This window comes from Rhagoletis pomonella, unplaced genomic scaffold (assembly GCF_013731165.1).
Source record: "Rhagoletis pomonella isolate Grant_MI unplaced genomic scaffold, Rhpom_1.0 Rhpom_scaffold_00002, whole genome shotgun sequence".
Classification (NCBI taxonomy): domain Eukaryota; kingdom Metazoa; phylum Arthropoda; class Insecta; order Diptera; family Tephritidae; genus Rhagoletis; species Rhagoletis pomonella.
This window is the reverse complement of record NW_023458556.1, coordinates 55,932,015-55,953,315: the sequence shown is the minus strand read 5'-3', so window position 1 is coordinate 55,953,315 and position 21,301 is coordinate 55,932,015. Positions and strand designations below refer to the sequence as shown.

General features: G+C 33.6%; 1 protein-coding gene across 1 annotated transcript in view; it reads left to right on the top strand.

Annotated features, from left to right (window-relative positions):
• Positions 1-21,301, top strand: part of LOC118733838 (zwei Ig domain protein zig-8) — a gene marked incomplete at its 3' end in the record, with an annotated part of 110,795 nt that overhangs the window by 41,068 nt on the left and 48,426 nt on the right. The window contains 1 exon segment of the mRNA XM_036463422.1: positions 20,390-20,559. Within this exon segment, the coding sequence (XP_036319315.1) occupies positions 20,390-20,559 (170 nt within the window).

Below are 21,301 nucleotides of genomic sequence, written 5' to 3'. Positions count from 1 at the left end.
AAAAATTTTAATATTTTTATAAAGATTTTTTAAGCTTAAACTTTTTTGCCATCTGAGGGTATTTTTTTTTAATCCTTTAAGAAGCTATTTTTATTCATAAAAAACTTATTTTTTGAATGCGTTTTCAAATCGGTCCAGCTCACGTAAATCGAAATATTTTGGTGGATGTCTTCAAATACATTTTGTAATACCGGTGAAAAAACAGCAACTTTTTCTGGAGATGCAGTCTAATGTATATTAATAGATATAAGCTTAAGCTCGAGTACAGGGCCTGATACAGGGCTGCCACCGTATATAAATATAAAAAGAAAAATTATTTTATTACATTAAAAAGAAAAATTATTTCATTACAATCCAGATTGAGCCCCCCGATTTCAGCAAGCTGTATATAAGGATGGAACAAAAAGTCGCCATATATTGATGATTTTAAAATTAATTAAAAAAGAAATTAAGTCTTCAACTCTTTTATTTTGGCTGAAGCAGCTGTAAATATAATTGTTGACCAACATAACTGCAAAGCGACAATAGGCTGTCAAAAAGCGATCCGTAAACAAAAGCACATCTGTAAACAAAAGCATTACATAACATACTTATGAATGTACATAAGTAACTGTATTATAAAATAATAAGTAAAATGCATACTTGCATATGTATCTATGTGCATTAGGCTGGCCGCAGCTTATATGAAAAAAAATAAATATAAAAAATCCGTAAATGTTCGGCTCTTAGAACATGAGGGTGGGAGTAAAAAAAAACGTTTTATTTATTCAGCCTGATCCGATGATTCTTAGCCATGCAAACTGGAGCATAAAGGAAGTAACAAATTAAAAATTTTATTTTTTATCGCTTTTTTAAATCTTTTAAGTTTTCAATTTCAAAAATTTCTGCAATCGTTTGAAAAATTACAACAAAGAGTCACGTTAAGAGAGCAAAAAATGCCTCAGTTCGTGGAGAAACAATATTATTTAAATTTTTAATACCATATAGACCCTTCCACTGTTGCAATAATTCGTTTTTGAATGACGCATTTTGCTTACGCTCTTGAATTTTGATACTTTTCAAATTTTAGTACGAAAAGATAAGGAATGGACCTAATAATTGCAGCAACTATCTTATTGATGTATGACTTTGCATCCAAAATACCATTTTCACATTCGCCAACTAAAAATATTTCTTCCTCCGAACGCCATCTTTTTATTGGAATACCTGGTAATTGTTTTGCACTCATTTTGTGAGCTCATTAATTAATTTTTACGTATCGGAAAATGTAATATTGCGGACTACTTTTTTGCATAACACAACTAGAAATTTCACATTCTTCATAACTCTAGGTACAATTTATATGCGAATCATGAACTTTGTCGTATAGAGCATTTGTATAACAAATAAGGTTTCAAAAAAAAAAATATTCTGCATATTGAACCAAACCTCTATATCCCAATGTTTGAACGTCGAGTAGGGAAAAATGTATAGAATAAACCTAAAAACTCACATACATATGTATATGTATGGGGTTTTCGACTCGCTGAACCCGAATCCGATGCCAGTTTATCAGGTTCGAGGTCATTTGAGGGTCAAATGGGGGAAAAAATTATTCAAAACAAATAAAGATTCATAAAAATAGGTTTTGTTGACGCTAGATTATTCGAGGTCATCTAGAGGTCATGCCAAGGTCTTCTCAAGGTCAAATTCAGAAGAATTGTATTGAATTTTCAGGTTCATTCAATTAATTTCTCCCTACTTGACCTTCAAATGATCTGAAACCTGGCATAAAAGAGGCTAACAGACATCGGATTTACATTCAGCGCTTCGAATAACATTGGGATATAGAAGTTTGGTTCAATATGCCGAAACTTTTTTTTTTGTAAATCTGTGTTGTCTATGAAAATAAATACTTCAGGTTTAAAGAGAGTATACAAATTGGTTTAATTGAAATAAAAAATTGCATATTTTATGAACTCGTTTTAAAAATAATTTTGTATAGATTTCGATTAAATTAAAATACGTTTGAAATAGAAAATTTAAAAAATGTAAAAAAGCGCTAAAAATTATAATTTTTTACTTACTTTAGGCTTCACTTAGCGCAACTAGGCGTCATTTGATTGGTTTGAACAAATAGGATGTTATTTATTACTCACTACTCCATGTTTCAAGACCTAAAAATATTGGGATTTCAAAAAATTTTCTTTTGCGGCCAGTCTAATGTAGGTACATACATAATAAACAAAGCTATTACTCTACTTATCTCGGTACTCGCTCTCTTGTACGCTTACATTTTACATATTGCAGTTAAATAAATACGTAATCGAGGGCTGTACTCTAAAAATTATAGATTATATTATATAATAATATTTAGTGTCCCTGTGGATAATTTTCCGAAAAGAACTAGTACTTTACCGATTTAAATTTGACCGGTTTTAGATTTGAACATTTCTTTGCATCAAGACCGACCTAGAGACGGTCAAAATAATTAGACTTTCATCAACTTTTACTATTTGAGACCAAATTTCAGTACACAAACTTATTTACTTACTTATCTGCCAAGTCTGCCTCACACGTTATAATTATTTTAACTAAAACAGGGTTTTATGATGAATGATTTAAGTCGGATGATTTCTTTTGCTGTTAGTATTCTTCACATACAAAAATTAAGTATGAATTTTAACAAAAAAGGCAAAAAATTAAAATATTTTCATTTAACTATTTTGACCAGTCTAAAACCAAATATTAAAGGACAAGTAACCATAGCAACCAAGTAACAGACCTATGGTCAGTTGTAGACTGAATCGGTCCTTTCCTGATGACACCCCAGTGTTAAATATGCCAGTTGAAGTCATTGGCAGGGGAATAATGAGGGAATAGTACTGGTAACAATAGGGACTATCTAAAGGCCAACCCAGGGTGAGTCCGAATTATTACGGGGGTGTATTTGCGTAATACAGACACACACTTTTCCAAAGGCATTTACTTCGCTGCTCATTACATTTTTATCGCCTTCTTCATATTTTTGTATGTGTACTATTTTACTTTTACGCTACCTTGGTTACTCATACGCCTGGGAAGGCAAACGTAAGACTTGTGACTTTGTTTGCGTTGACATTCCCTATTTGTTCAAGATAACAAAAACAAAAAAACGCTTTGACTTTCATAAACACTTTGTATTTGTACTTTTTGCATTTGTGTGTGCACATATATGTTTATCTGGTATTATTTGCTTAACATGAAAATGCAAATAAAACTTGCCAAAGGTGAGAAAAGTTAAAGAATGCGGTACCACACGAAAATTACATTTTCAGAAGCTGTGAAGTGTGAAGGCTGTGCGGTTTGTTGGTAAGCCTCACTAAAGTTAATTTTTGTGTGCTTACGCATTAACACACACACAAGAATCACAAGATGCACATAATTGTGTACTACATATCGCACAGCTGTCTTCAAAAGAGTCACAACTCAGAATAAAACGTTTGTCAGAAAATGCAAAAAAAAAACGATTTCTTAGCACATGAGAATCATATGGGCAAGTGCGACTTTACCTTAGGTTTTTTTTTTTTAATTATAACAAAAATTTGCTCGAGCTTTTGCTGAAAGGTAAATAAAAGCTCTGCGTGAATTTTTAGTGCATAACCTCAAAAATGCCAAATTTTGAGTTGTGACACTTTTGCAGACGGTGTGCGATATGTAGTTGTTTGTGTGTGTTCACACCAAGGTGAGGCTGTTGAAATCAGCAAAAATATTTCGCTGCAAACAAGATGTCCTTCACGCACCAAGTAATCGATGTGCAAATAAAAGTTTATGTGCCAGTACAAGAGACTGCATGCGAAACTTGATATATAGAAAGTACTTGGATAAGCAAAAATGTTAACAAGTGCACGCATATTTTTTGCTCGTTTTGTATTCCACTAAATGATACATATCTTTTAACAGCCTATCTATGCTACTCGCTTTGCTTAGGTCTCACCTGCTGTTCAAAGAGAATGAAGTTCATAAATTTCTAGAAAATTGCATAAGTTTGATTCACCTTCTAAAGTAAGTTACTTAACATGATGAAAAATATGGAATTAGGCTTACTTCGTTGTTTTTTTAAGACGTTTTTTTTTTTCAATATGACTTCAGCTTTTTTTCGGGAACAGCTCGACAAGGGAAAGCGGCACAAAATTTCGACATGGGTTTCGACCTACCGAACCCGAATCTGAGGTCCGTTTGAATCATACACCTCCTAAATTGCAAGTAAATTACGAAAAACCGAAAAAATTGGCGAAAATTCGCAATTTTCACAATTACCCCGAAATGTTGGAGGTGTATGATTCAAACGGACCCCAAATTCGGGTTCAGTGTGTCGAAATATATGTCGGCAGGTGGATTGGGTTAAAAGCACAAAATTTTTTTCTGCTGGTTTTATCGTTATGGGTACAGCAATAAAGGGGCTTAGTTATCTAAAAAATTATGGCCGACACGAGCATATATGAGCTTTAAATGTCTGGGAAGTTGGCATACAGTATAATTAAAAAGAAAAAAAAGCTGTTGAATAGCTTTTCAATTAAAATTTATTAAAAAAAATTTAATCTACACAAATACACACATACTCATATATGGCAGACATTTTGTATAACTAATACATACACATATGTAGTAGGTAGAAATATCTATACAGATAGGAGCAAAGAAATAGGCCGAGTCGCTGAGTCGTGCACCTATGCGATTCTCTTGCGAACACTGAGCCGCTAAAGCTGCACAAATCCGGCATCAAACTGCAAAAGTATGAAAATAGGACGGGAATTTTCAGCCTTTATATATTTCACGGTATTCATTTGCAAAAGCTTTTTACTTTTTTCCATTTTGAATAACAACATTATTTTTTTTAATAATTCTTCCATTCCTGAGTTTCTTTTCGGTCAGTTGCTGGATTGCAAATAAATACGCAAATGGCCGGACATTCCACCGGTTCGCTGGCGGCCTAGAATGCTACACAGCGGTAATAATTTTTGCACATAAATACCTTGGCATGTAGTTATATTAATAAATTATTTTATTTCCGCTTAAATCCGTTGGTAAATTGCAAAGTAAAACAAACAGAAGTTGGAAACTGGGAATGAATAAAAAATATGTAGCTAAAAAAAAAACAATTTAAAACGAGTACTAAAATGTAGTTTGAATTTGTAAGTGCACACATTCCATTTAGCCCAGAGTGAAGCGGGCGAAGCGAGCTAAAAAAATGCATTGCATGGAAAACAACAAAAAATTAAATAAAAACTTGCACTAAGCTCATGTGGACAAGGAATTAAAAAAGGGTTTTAAACGCAGTAGTGATTTTAAGCAAATATAAGGCTGGATTATGGGAGTAAATGTAAGAGTAACACAAAACAAGTGAAGCGTGGAAAAGGGGGGGAATTCGTGGGGAAAAATTATGTTGGCGACAAAAATAAAGGGCTTTATGGGTAGGCCAATACTTATGTACATACATATTTACGTATCAATGTATGTATGTGCGTGGGCATTTTTTCCCATATTTTTATGTACTTCGCATATACACTCAAACACACATATGTACAAATGTATTTGTAATTGTGCATCTGCGTGGAAATGTGTGCAAAATAGCATAAAATTGCTGAAGCACTGAACTTATTTGTCGCTGTAGTTGTAAAACTTTAAAATATTTAAAATGCTTTTACACAGAGCTACTCTACAGAGAGTTACTCATACCTAAATATTTACCCAGCAAGTGATATTTTTTTTTTTAAATCAACTAATTGAAAGACCACTTTGAAAAAAATGCAGTGAGTAAATGTTTCGAATTTCGATATTCTTTACACTCAAAGAACAATGTGTGTCATTTGTTAAGCCAAATGCATTTTGAAGTAGTTGAAATGAAATGCAGAGTCGGATAATTGACTGCCTCCTAGGACACCGCCATGTTAAATAAGTCAGTTCGTTGTAGAGGAAAAAGTATGAACTTCAATTACTTTTATTGAAAATTACGTAGTTTATCTATTACTTGCAAATTAATTTAATTTCCTGCAGGGTAACTACAAAACACATCTATTAATACAAACATGTTTCTGTTTGTAAGATACTTTTAAACATATTTATCTGTTTTCAATAGTAGCCGCAAAATCGAACAACAAACTTCTTCTAAGGTAGGTTTGGGTTTAATTAATTGTTTGATACGACTGGAAATTTCAGTCAAGTTGATATCTGAATATTTGTCCTCAGAAATTTTATCATAGAAGCGGTCTTCACAACGTTTTACAAATGTGCCTAAGCGATTTTCGTCGAGTTCAAGAAAATAGCACGCCAGTCGTGAAGCCAAGTCTTTCTCCATCTGGCCTTTATATCGCAGAGGAGGTCTCCTCTTTCTCTGCTACCACCATCGGGTTCCTAGTTAAATACTTTCAGGGCTGGGCGTGTGTGTTCATTCGATAGGCAAGGCCAAGCTAGGGCAAATGCTGTACTTTCGTGCTATGCTGGACTATTGTTGCGCAGCTCACGCAGCTCTTCATTCCATCGTCTGCAATATTCGCCGTCGCCAATGCGTAAGAGCCCATAAATCTTCCACAAAATATTTCTCTCTTCTACTCCAAGGACCGCCACATCGGATGTTGTCATTTCCTGTGCTTCTGCGCCGAGTGACTTCGTACGACTTTCCTTCTCAATTGCATACTCAGTCCAAATTAGCACTTGTTGGCAAGGGCTGTTTGGTTGGTTATAGAGCTTAAGTTTCTATGCAGGATTCAATTAATGCATAATAACGCCATTTTACAACATTTTTTCAGTTTACAGTTTTTGCATATCGCTTATTATAGCACTAGATAAATCCGGTAATTGCTTCACTACGTGTTTCCCGAAAGTCAGACCTGTACATTCGCATAGGAAATAAAATACTGTTTCTTCGCCTCCCTCTAGCCGATGGCTGCAGCTAACTAACTCTGCTGTTTTTTCCTGTATGTATATTTCTGAGGGGTACCACCGCTACCGATTCATCCAAATATGCTCCTTCCTTGGCCAATTCGTTTGCTCTCTCGTTGCCCTTTATATTACTGTGGCTGGGAACCCAGACAAGTGAGGCGGGCATTGTTCCATCTTGCATTCTTTCACCAGCTTAGACTTGGTATCATGAGAAGATATAGCTATATAGTAGTGCCTGGTTGTCCTTCTTTCTTAAAATATTTCTTAAAATTTCGGACCTTTTACTTAAATTTCTTTGAACAAATGCAACAATTGCTTTTCTTTGTTTTAAAAAACTGCTATTCAGAATTTTTTTTTTAATTCAATGGCACCAGACATGGTACCGTGTTTATCGCCCAGTAGATTATTGCCCAGAATTTGCTCGCATTTTCAACACAGAGGTTTAAGAATATACTTTTTTTAAATTCTTTATTTTTTGTTTTATTGTGGTTTATTTGATTTAATTTAATGTGTTTTTAATACGTTTACATCAACTCGCTTTCTTTGTTGCTTAATTTTTTTAAAGAGGGTCTAAACAATATCAGGCATGTTCTGGAATTCGAATCTTTGAAATCGACTCGATTTGCCAAATATTTTTTAATTATATCTGATGAAAAGAGTGAATATTCTAATTGAAAACTATAAAGGAAGCAACAGCGATATGAAGTAATTAATTTAAATGCGAGACTTAAAATTTTTGGATTAAAAACTATCGAAAAAATTATCGAAATCGAGTCGATTTCAAATTTTCGAATTTCAGAACATGCCTGTATATCTACATTAGGGCGGAGTAATTTGTTCAAAGCAAAATTGTCTAAGAAAGTAAAGCAAATTTAAATTCTACGATTAGTTATAAGCACAAAGAACAAACAAACTCGTACAAAAAAAGTACGGACGGCGGGTCAACAATTTCAAAAAGAAAAAGCAGTATATTGCAACTTGTTTGGTCAAAATTTATGTTTCATTGTAGAAAAAAATTACATATATATTGCTTTATTTTCTCGGTTTCGAGAAGTAGTTTCTTTAATATGAAGAAAACATAAAATTATGTAAATGAAAATTCAATTTCGTTCAGAAAAAAATATAATACTATAATTTTTCTTTTAGAATTTGGATGGTCCAACGTAATTTTAGGCATATAGCTTGTTCACAATTTTTGCATAGAATCGAACGTAAAATTCGAATATGCCAGATAATTTTTTCGAAATTTAATTATTCCGTCCTAATGTACAAACAGATGTAAATAAGTAGAAAAAAATGCAGAATAAAAAAATATATATTTTTTATGCGCGTGGGACTTGAACAAACAAAAGGAAAATGACTTGCAGCTGTCTGTCTGGTTAAAATTTTGAACAGATAAATACCTCGCTATTTCAGATTAAGGTTGCCGTCTGTCTATGCTATGTCTGAGAGTGCCCATTGATTCAAAGTTAACGCTAAGCGTAAGCAATAAAAAAATTATGATAATAATAAAATAAAATAAAAAAAATTTGTATTTATTTCAATAATTGCTTACTATTAAAATTTAAGCCTAGACAAGATAATACCAGCTTTCATGTTATTAAAAGAAAACAACTGGAGGCTCTTTCGTACATTGCAGGCATATTATGCATGAATGAAGTTATGGCCATAAACGAATACAATGCGTTATACATACTTATAAATAATACCCGACTAATCCTTTAAGTGGCCGAATCGTTGCCGCAATAGCATTTGATATCACTTCACAGCAGCGTGTACTGCAGGCCGACGAACCATATCCTAAGCAGCTATGAGCATTTGCTAAGCTTTAAGCGCCCACTAAATGGAGAAGAGTAAATGCGTGCAAACAAAGTAGTTGTGTGGTGAATTTCAATGCGAGGACTAGTTGATGGCAGAAGGAATTATGAAATTTAGTACTGAAAATTATGAGTGGGTAAACTGAAATTGTAAATAGTCGAGGTACACACGTATTTTTTTTTTGTAATTTAATTGGCACTCTATCTCAACAAGTTTGTTGTTAATAAATATTTATACATATTTTCATTCACTCACTCATTGTGATTTAATAAGTTGCCACCTACCGCAAAATTTTGTTTGGCTTGCCAAAGAATTTACATCTGATTGCTCGAACATTACGACACTTGATCTTTCCATACTCCTATATTTCATAACCGCTTATTACGGTACATGATTTAGTGACTTTCTTCTTGTGCGCTCAAATGCCCAAATGAATGCAAGTGAACATAATAACTCTTTGCTTTACACACTACTTCTACGCATCCTGTAATGCTTACACTTACTTACATAATTTCATCCGTGCAATGTTCGTTGCGCCCACTCTACCTCCACCATTGGACACTTAACAGCAACACTAGTTAATTGCCAGTGCCGCGTCTGCAGTTGGCAGCCACCAAATGTGCAATGCGATTTGTTAAAGCTGCCATTAAAGTCACCGCTGTAGATAAGGGCACTAAATGTGCATACAAGCAAGGCATATATGTATGTATGTATGTATTTATGTGTGTGCACAGTCATGAAAATGTCGCCTGCAATAAACGCCAAGGGCAATTCTATATTTCTACATATACATACATCTATCCATATAGCACTGCATTCTCACATAAATATGTATATAGGGATAATCTACAATAGTTGCAGCTCTGCAGTTGGCCATTAACGAAGCCATTCACGGACGACGATTCGCCTGTTGGCTCAATTATGGCAATTGCGCTAATGTGACTCGAGTGTTGCCTTTGTTATTCTTATAAAATTGAGATATATTTGTGGGCACTTAAACACCCTGTAGGAAAATTTTGCAGTACAACTTTCCGTTCAGCATTTGAAAGGAAATTCTATCGCATATCGTCACGATGTCACTCTTAAGTTACCATTTAAACTTAATAAGAGGATAGTAGCCAGTATGTTTCCCAACTTGCTCTCAATATAGCACAATTTCGGAGACCCAACTTGAGAAAAGTTTGAAAATTAAGAGGCTAGAGTTTTTCCTATTTTATATGTACATTGTATCAATTCGATCCTTATAGACAGTTAGTCTAGGCTTAGTTAACGAAACTTAACTTAATTTTTTTTAACAGATGTTGGAGTAGGGCGAGGCTACTCATAAAGTGGGGAGTTCGAAATTTCTGGCTCTTAACTTAACTTACCTTAACTTAGCCTAGCGTAAGTTACTTGAGCAACTTGTCCAAAGCTAATAGCTCCTTGGATGCCCACAAAAGCTTACTCAGTGAAAAAGAGACTAGAAACTTAATGTTAAATTTTTCTGCAGTACCCTCTCAAGTATTTGCTTGTATGTAAGTACAAATGTTTTTCAGTGCCTCTCCTTGCTCTTCTTCTCCCACTCTATGAGGTCTATGCGTCCATATACATAAGCGTTGCCATCTTTGTTTGGCACTTGGCCTCAGCAAAGTGTAATTTTCAGTTAAATTGCAAATAATACTTAGCCTTGGAATTGCTTCCAAGTGCTCCACATCACCGAATAACTTTGGCTTCAAATTCAGGTCGCCGCATTGGAACGATTGTTGCAGAATTTCTGAGAAATCCCTAGATTCTGCTACATAAATAGTTGTAATTAAATAAAGCAAGGCAAATATTCACTTTGGAATTTTATAGTGGTTTTCCGCAATTGTGGCTAAAATACTCGTACTTAAATAGCAACAATTCGAGTGTACGTCTTTTACAGTTGGTTAGCTGCTCAAGAAGAGTTAATAATTAATTTGGCTGAATTTTAGTAAGAAGCAAGAAAAAGATGAATATGGTATAGCAATTGTTTTCAACTGACGAATGAAGTAGCGATTTTGTATTTAATTTTTTTTTTAATTAAATAGTTTGTATATTTAAATTATTACATATATTTTTAATGATTCTAAATTAGGAAAATGGTATAACACCAATTTCTAAATATCTGAGTGACTCAGGCAGCTAGGTAGAGGTTGATAAATTTTATGCATATGTATATGGGGCGATTCACATCAAATGTCCTAGGTGCGCTGAGCGTTGCAAATCAAGCTACTTTGCGACTATTTGGAAAGCGGACAGAAAATGGGGACATAAAAATCAGTAAAAAAAGGGGTTTTTTATTTTTCACACATCAAGTTATACCAAGTTTGTTAAAATATTTATTAGCCCTAACCCCGGCCCGTTAATCCTCCAGATTGACTATATGAGAATATACCTACAAACATGCATAGTAATTTTAACTATTTTAAATTGTCTTTGTATTATAATTCGTACTTCTGGAACCATACGTATACCAGTTTTGCGAATTATCTTTTAACGAAGTTGGGTTAGAGTTCAAGATTTTTCTCTCCAGTGAACGAAAGGACCTTATGCCATTTATAAATACATAGTGTTGGGGTCAACGTGCTCTGAAGTTTGAGTTTGGGCGAGGGTAATGTCCAAGCCTCTTTAGATTTAAGGCTGCCTTGTTAGGTTGCCTGGCTTGAGGTTACGACTAGCCGGATTCTATTGATTTGCTAAATAGTATATCTTCTTTTAATTTGGAACTACAACTATCTACCGATTTGGGACGAGACCAGAAAAACTTGCCCTTGCATCATTGTCCATCCATGGAAGCCAAGTCTTCGGATCACCTAATGCGTATAATATATATTTTTATGCAGTTAATTACTTATGCCCACATCTTTAAAAAGTTGCCACAGCTCGTCGTTCTATCTTCTTCTGTAACTGTCGACGTTGATGCAATGATTTGCAAGTATTTGTATCTTGTTTCATTTCTGCACTTCCTAGTCTTCTTAGCAGCAGCGGCTATATTATTTAAATCCCACGTTTTTTCTAGTAGCTGATATGTAAGTAATATTTATAAATATAAGGATTTGTTCTTTTTTTGTAATCATGGTTATATAAGGTTCTAAGTGAGTATTATCTATACGATTAGTCCTAGTTACTTGACTTCATTCTTTACGGAAATCTCAGTGGCATTGATTTAAGTTGAAGGAAAATGTATGTATACTCATTTTATTGGAGAAAGCAGGCATTGAAGTCTTTTTTTTGTGTTTATCGAGTGTTTGAAGAGGCCATCATGCTTTAATTGCCTAATGATCCTTTCGTGATTGTCTTTGATAATTACGGAGTTGAGATCCGCTAAGGCTATAGCCTCTGATGTTGAGAGTTTGCACTAAGTCATCAGGTCAAAAGATAAAATTTTATTCTTGTTTGTGGCGTGAAATTTTCGGCATTCGTATTTTTTATCAAAAGTATAAAATAAAACAACAGCGCGAATGAGAACACTGCAAGACAGTTCAAAGTACTTGGGAAAGGATATTATTTTTCGTGTAAGTCTTGTCGAGTAAAATAAGGATCGAAATATTAAATCTGCCAAATAACACCATATTCTTGACTCACTGTAAAAAACCGGTTTTGCGCTAATTTACGCACTTAGAAGCCTGTAACTAAGTTGACTGTCAAACGATGTTCGGTTTCTCACTGGTTTAGGTAAGCAGAAATGTATGCCTTTACATAACTAACAATTTATAAAACTAAAATCACTTCCGAGATATTTATACTTCATTCTTTTTTGTAGAACTGTGAAATTTAACCTTCATGACAGTGGGTCCTTTGCATTTTTTTATTTATAAACTGCTTATAAGCATGTTGAAAACATCTACATAAAATTGTAATCAACTTTAATTGGTATTTTTGTATGGATGCGCATTACAGAATGATGTGTTAAATATGAAACACTATCTATGTATGTATATATGTACATATGTAAAAGAACAGTTCAGAGTAGTGCTTGCGGTTAATTAAATTCACACGCATATGTTTGGGTATGTGCTGAGGTGTTCGGGACTTTCCGCAATGACCAGTAATTAAATCGACTTTTGTGCTCTTTAATTTCGATTGCCGTACTTTAATATTTAATGACTATACACATTAGGGCGGGTCGATTTTTTCCCATAAATCTCATATATGCGTAAAATGTTCTACGTATCATTCTGAGCAACTTTGCTAAAGAAATTATGGGTCTAAAACCGATTTCGAGGCAGCGAATTTTAAGGCGAAGGTTCATAAGCAAAGTTGCTCAGAATTAACCGTAGAGCATTTTCCGCATATGCGGTTTTCCGTTCTTCTGATCCCCTACAAATCGACGCGCTCTAATATGCATGGAGTGCACAGACACATATGTACGTATGTGAATATACACAAATATATAGATACTTGTATTGAAAAATCTTATTAAGTCTGTGATATAGTAAATATATAATTTTCAATGCACTCGTTGTGCTTTTTATCGTTGTCTAGCATTTTGCAGTCAATTAGTTTAATCGTTGGCAGTAATGGAGTTATTATTATAGAATCTATATATATGTCTGTATATACATATACACGTATATGGACACATTTAATCGAAATATGTAGAGAGATAGGATTGTTTGGAGCTTAGTGCGCCTTGTCTAAATTTGTTTGTCTAAATTTGTCTCAGCTATCGGTAAAGTCTGCTGCAAAATAAATACGAAATAGTATTTAGAAAGAAAAATTCTGGCGACAAACTGGGCATCAGACCTTAAATAATCAATTATTAGGATGTACGAGATCATTTTAAAATCCATTCTAAAATCCGTCACGCCGCACATTGGTACAGCGCCATCAATTTTTTAGGCAAAAATTAGAAGGAATCGGCGTAGAACCTAAATTTTCCGTATGAAACATTTATGGATAAAAAAAAATTAAAAATTGGCGTTAGGTCCTAAAGTCGCCATTGAAAGTGCGCAGATGAATATATGTGTCCGAAATTGTGTCCATATGTTTATAATGACGTTTGATATGAACTCCAAAAACTGGACATAATCGATTTATTTTAAAGCATACCTCTCATATAAACCTAACCTCAAAAATTCCATAAAATGCCCTGAAAAGCACAGCAATGAATAAATGACTCTGAAATTTTGTCCACATATTTTTAATAGTGTTTTGTGTTTACCCTAAAAAATTGGGAATAATCGGTTTATTTCAAAGCATACCACCCATGCAAACCTAACCTCAATAACGCCTAAAAAATACCATTAATGCCATCGTTACTATATGAGGTTACGTTAAAAGTTGCAAATAAACGCCCATAAATATTCTGGTCTTTAATTTATTTATATGTAGTAAGAAGGCGAAGGAAGACGAAGAAAACATTGTTTAATAAAGTGGCATTTTTTATCTGCTTATATTTATTAAAATGTTTGGTCGATTGTCCTGATTTTTTCTTTATTTTGTCTAGTAAGTGCTATGTTTTCATATGATTCTACAATAAAAACAATAAAAATAAAAGTCTTACGAAAAAACATTGCTTAAGTAAACAAAAATCTCAACCAGTTTTAGTTGAATAAAGTTCTGCTGACTATTGCTGCTTTTCTTTTGTATAAAATTGTAATGAATTTTTCTTATTCAAGTATCACTTTTTTGGGCTAAAACATTCAAATATAAAAATTGAATACATATTGGAAAATATGTATTTTTCCGCCGAATTACCGCTGTACGCCGGTCTAGTGGCAGAATACAGAAATAAGGCTCAGCAAACTCCAACGATTTGTCAGCATGTTCATTATTAGTGCAATGAGAATAACGCTGTCTTGCGAGCCGAGGTGCAATGAATTACATATGTTGGACACTGTAAATATGCAGAAAGTAGGGCGACCAAAAAATATGTGCATCTGCTTATATACACTCTGACAGCAGGGCGGCGCTTCTCAGCTTGAAAGTACACCAGCTCACCTCTAACCAGACATTCTCGCAGAGAAAAGCGCTACTCAGGGTTTCTTACGCTCAGGTCTCTTGGTTAGTCTGCCCTGAAGATCCGTTAGGTGAAACTTGCTACACATTTGTATATGGATAAAGAAGGAAGCCAAATGGTACTGCTTTAGAAAAAATCTGTAACCAAATAGTAACTGGGTGATTTACATCCTTCTCTAAATAACAATAGTATCCAATCTGCTATAATCGTTCTAAGCTGCGGTTTAAGAAAATTACAGAATTGTTACCCCTCGTGTAGAAGATTACCAGCGTACGGGCTACTAATTTCGATCAAAACTCCTCTTTAAAAACTTCAGCAACTCTCTAATATAAAAGTAAATATATACTCCCATAAATACATATGTATATGCACAAATAAAAGAGTGGGCCAAAAATGCATGTAAAAAGTAAAGTCGGAATTTGTATGCTCTCACCCCTAAGATTGTTCTACACCGAAAAAAATATACCCCCCTTCCTTTATTTTGAAATCAAAAATATTTAGAGGTCGCCCAAAACGCTCAAACTTTCCATGTATTTTATATGGGGAAAACCCACTTTTCGTAGAACTGGTATAGAATTCTTGAAAATCAATATTTTTCGACCGAAAACCCCGTTTGCTTAAGAAGACTCCCAGTAATAACACCTAATTATTTTTTTAACTGTTTTTTCATAGTAACTATATCTTATATGTCCACCAAAACCCCTAGAAAATGCCAGAAAACGCAATGGGGAGATAAATAAAAAATCTTTCGCATTAAAATGGTTAAATAAATAAAACTGGATATTGTTCTCCTGAAGAGAACCAGAGTTTTCCGATCGAAAAATATTGATTTTCAAAAGAATTCCATACCATTTCCACGAAAAGTTGGTTTTTCCCATACAAAATACATGGAAAACTTTGAGCGCTTTGACCGACCTCTAAATATTTTTAGATTTCAAAATTAAAAAATAGGTGTATACTTTTTTTCGATATAGAACAATTCAGGGGGTGAGAGCATTAAAATTCCGACTTTACTTATTTTGTATCACCCTATAAAAAAAATACATCTGTGGATATAACATAGGCAGTTACAACTGTACTACAATCATGCTTGCCGTTTTTGTTTATCATTTAGTTTTTATTTCCTTTTCTTGTGGTAGCATGATGCATGCGGCAACACATTAAAAAACATTGCCCTTACTGCCATTGCCACCTGCGGCGTTAATTTCATTTTCTTGTCTCTGCCAACACAGTGCCGCACACAAATGTACATTTATATGTATTCACATGTGCAACCTTATGACCATTAACCTGCCATTTGCTACAAGTATGTAGAGGCTACAAAATGTTGCAAATGTTATTATTGCATGCAATTAATTAAACTTTCAACCCAAGATATACATACATACATACACATTTACATATATTTGCTTACGCCCATACATACCTGCCTACACATACGTACGGTAAATCTCAGTAAGTTTTTGTGTTTTAAAAATAGTTTCAAGTAAGCACAAGCAAATGTAAATAGAAAGTTATTTACATAACTTGCGCTACTTTCTACGTACGAGTAAGTACATATGTATGCAATTTAATTTACAACTTCGGTCATTTCCGTCTTCCTTCTTCCTCTTCCTTTCATTTTACACAGACGCTTGCCGATAATTACGAACATTTGTTTGCTTGCAATAAAACATTAGTTAGTTTGTGAACTGCGTCAACGTTGAAATTAAATTTTACATCTACTTTCTTGTAACCCACTCCCTCTGCGCCGTTATTTACCTTTTACTCGTATACCTCTGATCGGTAAGTATATACGTAAGTATGTGCTTTATTTGCTCAAGAAATCATAGGCAATTATTTGCGCAATAAATATTACCAATTACGCACGAACACGCAATTTGCCACTAAAATCAAATAATGACTATATTTTTGATATAATTAAAATAAGGGAAATGATAAGTAGTGAAGGGGATTCAGCTAGATTTGAATAAAAATTGTAAGGTATGTTAGTATGTATGTATGTAGGGATGACTAGAATATAAACAAGCACTTAGTTGCATGTTTCGAGGCATTTCAAAACATTGATTTGCTGCAGCTCATTGGCCACTGTACCTCCCATGTAACAGTAGTTCCAACAACTACATACATACCGCGATATTTTAGTAAACTAGGGGTGCTAGTTACTGTCAGAATTCGACATTTCTTCTAGTTTTTTTAAGACCCTTGGAGAGGTTTTTTAACTGAGCACGTCGTTACATACACATTTAGTACAAAATTATTATTATAGCTGCATAACTATCCGTAAATTTCGCCATCTAAATTTCTGTCTCTATAAATTGACATTGATCAATTTGAATAAATTTATACGTTGCGATAACTCAATAAACATAGATATCTCGACAAATTTATTTATTATATTGGTCTTCAACTTTGCTTCTATCTCTCGTGCGATGACGTAATTAAATGTTATATGATGTGATATTGGGTAACGCTATGCGATGTAATGTCATGTGTTGTCATATCATGTGATGCCATGTCATATGACGTCATATCATGTGATGCCATGTCATGTGATGTCATATCATGTGACGTTATGACATATGATATCCTGCTATGTGATATCGTATTATGTAATGTCATATAATAAACGATTGAAAATCGATCAATGTATCGATATTATATCGATAACAATATGGATTATTATACCGATAACAATATCGATTATTATGCCGATAACAATATCGATTATTATACTGATAACAATGCCGATTATTATTATCGATAACAATATCGATGACAACATCGATTATTCTAACGATAACAATATCGATCTTCATTCTCATCTTCTTCATATTTATATATATTTTTCTACAAATTTTTTCTAAATTTCGAGTTTTTTTATCAGAATTTTTACAAAATTTTTGAGTATGCAGTTAACAGGCCAATACAATTTTAATAAAACCCGTGCAAATTTTAGGCGGTTAAAGAATCGAATTAATTGTTAATATTTTTTTTTACGCCGTTTTGCACTTTTTCCATATAAACATGAATTTCTTGTGGAAGAATATGCGCAAAACCGTTTTCGAAAGCAATAAAAAAGTCAACGCCAGTTTTCTTAAAATTCGCTATTTTCATGCAAAAAACGCAAAAGCCGCCAGCAAAAAAAAATATGTTACAAATCAATGCGATTTTTAGTTGATAAAAATTTTGGTTAGAAAACTCTAATCTTAGATAAAAATTTGTGAAATTTTTCTAAATTCTGTAGAAAGTTTGAAACCACGATTTATATGATTTTGGTTAAAGCATGAACCATTTTTTTTATAACAATAACAAAAAAATATTAGCTTGAAAAACATTGTAAATATTAAAAACAAAACACCAGTCATCCACTTTTGACCGCCAGTGTAAACCTACTTATTCGAATACCATATAGACGATTTTTTCCGTCCGACTTCTTGAATGAAAATCCCAAAAATAACTGTTGGTTGCGATGCCTGGTGTTTTAATCAAAAATTTACAAAGAATTTTAACTAAAAAAAATTGTGAATATTAAAAAAACCCTAGTGAGCGATCCTTTGAGGCACTGTACATAAAAAAGTTAAAAAAAAAACTAGTCGATATTTATTACATCAGTTAACATAGCGTTTTTACATATGCCAACGTGTGAGCTTACGCTTAACTCCAAATAAAAGCTATACATTATCATATATTTACTTTGTTACCGCTGGGCTTCGTTTTTATTGCTTAGTGCTTTGGATATTAACGCTACTTAATACTTTGAATTTACAACTCATTGCGCGGGGACCGCAATATTATAAACGTCTGACACACGCACAGATATTGCTCCAAAACTTTTTTCCTCGCTTTACTTGTAATCACTGCCGTGAACGTTGCATTTATGTAATTGCGGCATGCCACAAGTCCATTTAACGCTTACTTACAATGCATATTGTTGTTACAGTTGTTGCTTTATGTATTGTTAATCTCATTGTGTAAGCACATTTGCTAGCCAACAGTCAGCTCCTGGGAGTTTAGGCATCGCCTGTGGTTTGCGCATACCCCATTTGGCTTTGTTGTTTAAACCAAGCGCCTGCTGTTGTTGGCGACATGCAACGTGCTTTGCATACCGGCCACCGACTATTTAACTAAGCCTTTACTGTCATGTTTTTGGCATCATACCACCACCCCCATTCCGGTTCCGCTCCCACTGTGTCCCATTTGCTGCTGTCATTCGTTTTTATTAGTCGTTTGTTCAGTGTTGTCATTTGCGTTCTTTTGCGTGTAACGCGTATTTGCGCACACGTACACAATTGCTCAGCAATAATGGGCGGCGAGGCTATTCTCACATAAACCATATTAAGTATTTGTTCGTTGCCATTGTTGTGCATATACATATCCTTTTGTTTAACACCGCTTGCGTTGACAACACTTAGTCATTATACAATAACTGACATTAGCACTTTATAATTCATAATTGCTAAAGTTTACAAATAACGTGCAAGCACGCACGGCTACTAAAAAGCACAAAATGACTCCTACGTACACATACATCCATATTTGTTTACTTATTTACAAAAAAACATTTGAATCCTTTATATGATTGGGCCTTTTTGGCTCATAAAATTATGTACATATGTATATAAATTAGGCCCATTTCGTATTTGCTACTGCCACGAGTCAGTGATTTGGTTTAAAAATAATAGGCGTTGGCGGTAGAATAAAAATTAAATTGCGGGTACTTTCAAAATGATAAAGTTTTCCTTGGTGGCACAAGTATTTATATAAAAATGCGTTTCTTATATTTCGAGATAAGCCAGCTTTTGCCCCTTGAGGGACTTTTCTTCCATCAAATTTTTTATCATCATGGCCGAAGCAAATAAGCAAGAAAAACGCAATTTTAAGCGCTTAGATAAGCACTAAAACATTAATTAATATGCTCGAAAAATAACAAAAAATGTAAATAAGTATAGCTTAATGTTTTGTTTCTATTCAGTTTATCTAAAGGAGTGCTGCTCAATCGTTTAATATTGAAGTGAAATTGCAATAAATATAAAAAATTTATTTGTACACTGAGTTATTTTTTTGTAATTTAAAAAAAAAGCTTAAAATTACAAGTTTATTTTTATTGTACGTTTAGTGAATAAAAATTGTTAACAAGGAGAGTATTTACATATATGTAGCTGAGAAGTTCCAAAATTTAGTGGGAGGAATCCGTGCACATATTTACATCAAGTAATATTTCTTCATTCGTGTAATAATTACAAAGCACAACATACACTACGCTTTGCAACAAAACTCGAATGTTAAATGATAAATACATTAATACTATCCTTCTAATCCTACTAATATTATAAATGTTAAAGTTTATATATACAGATAGTTTATAAACTGGGTTGAAAGATATGCTATTCTCTTAAATTAAAATAAATGAATAAGTTCAATCAAATATTACAATACAGGTGTCAAACGAAAAAAAGTTTATGAGAGCTTTAAGCACAGATACATAAGTTGAACACTTGAAATCGTAGTGCGGAATTCTACTGCTAGGGCTTCGTGTGAGCTGAGCGAAAAACGTATATTAAACAAAAGTCGAATGATAAATGATAATTTTAGTAAATATGTATGGTACATGAAATTAAAATGTCATTTATTTATGCATATCCTTCTAAACCAAACAATTTACTTTTATCCTGAAAAATTTTATAAAACATTTTTTTATTTTTTCAGGCTCCCTCGAAGGTGCATCAAAACGTTTCTTCACTGATTTCTTGCAAGACTTGCCTACACCCGGCACTGGGGGACCCTCATTCGACACAACTGTGCAAACGAATATTACGGGTTTGGTCGGCAAAACAGTGAAGCTTACGTGTCGAGTAAAGAACTTAGGAAATCGAACAGTAAGTAGAAAGTTATATCTATTTGTGTAACTATAAATCATATAATACAATTTAAAAAATTTGCATTAAGCACTACACAACTACCATTAAATCAGTGTGCCCGCCGGAAAATTGTATGACTGCCATTTATTTATAATTTATTGGAATTGTTGTACTTATTTGATGTATAACCTTTGTGAAAACACAAGATTCTAAGGTAGCGGCCATCGTGGGAAAGTAGTAAGATATGCGTTCGACTACTCTTTAGGACCCAGATTTTATTTGTTCCCTAGCGAAAACCTTGATGTGTGTATCTGCCCTAAAATGGCTTCTAATAATAATCAAACCGTTAGAAGACGACTGCAATGGTGGAAACACACAATGTATCTAAGCTCTCTGCCACTTTCTGGACTTCCACTTTGCCATAAAAATCAATCGATTTGCTTAAATTAATGCGGCGGACTGCCTTTTGACAAAATATGTCTGAGGACTTAATAACGCTAAGTAGGAAATAAAGATTAAATAATTGATTAAAATATTGCTGTTGTTTACTTTTAATTTTTCCAATTTATTTCTGTATGATTTTATTGTAGGAAATAAGTTCCGGATTTGATCTACACAAGTCGTTGTAAAAGTTGAAAAAATTAGTATTCCTACTCCAATTTTCAATTTTTCAAGCCCATTTTGCAGACTGAATATGAATATATTTTCGCAGAGAACCAGGAATTATTTTCTAGACTAAGGTATTAAAATAGCTCCTTTT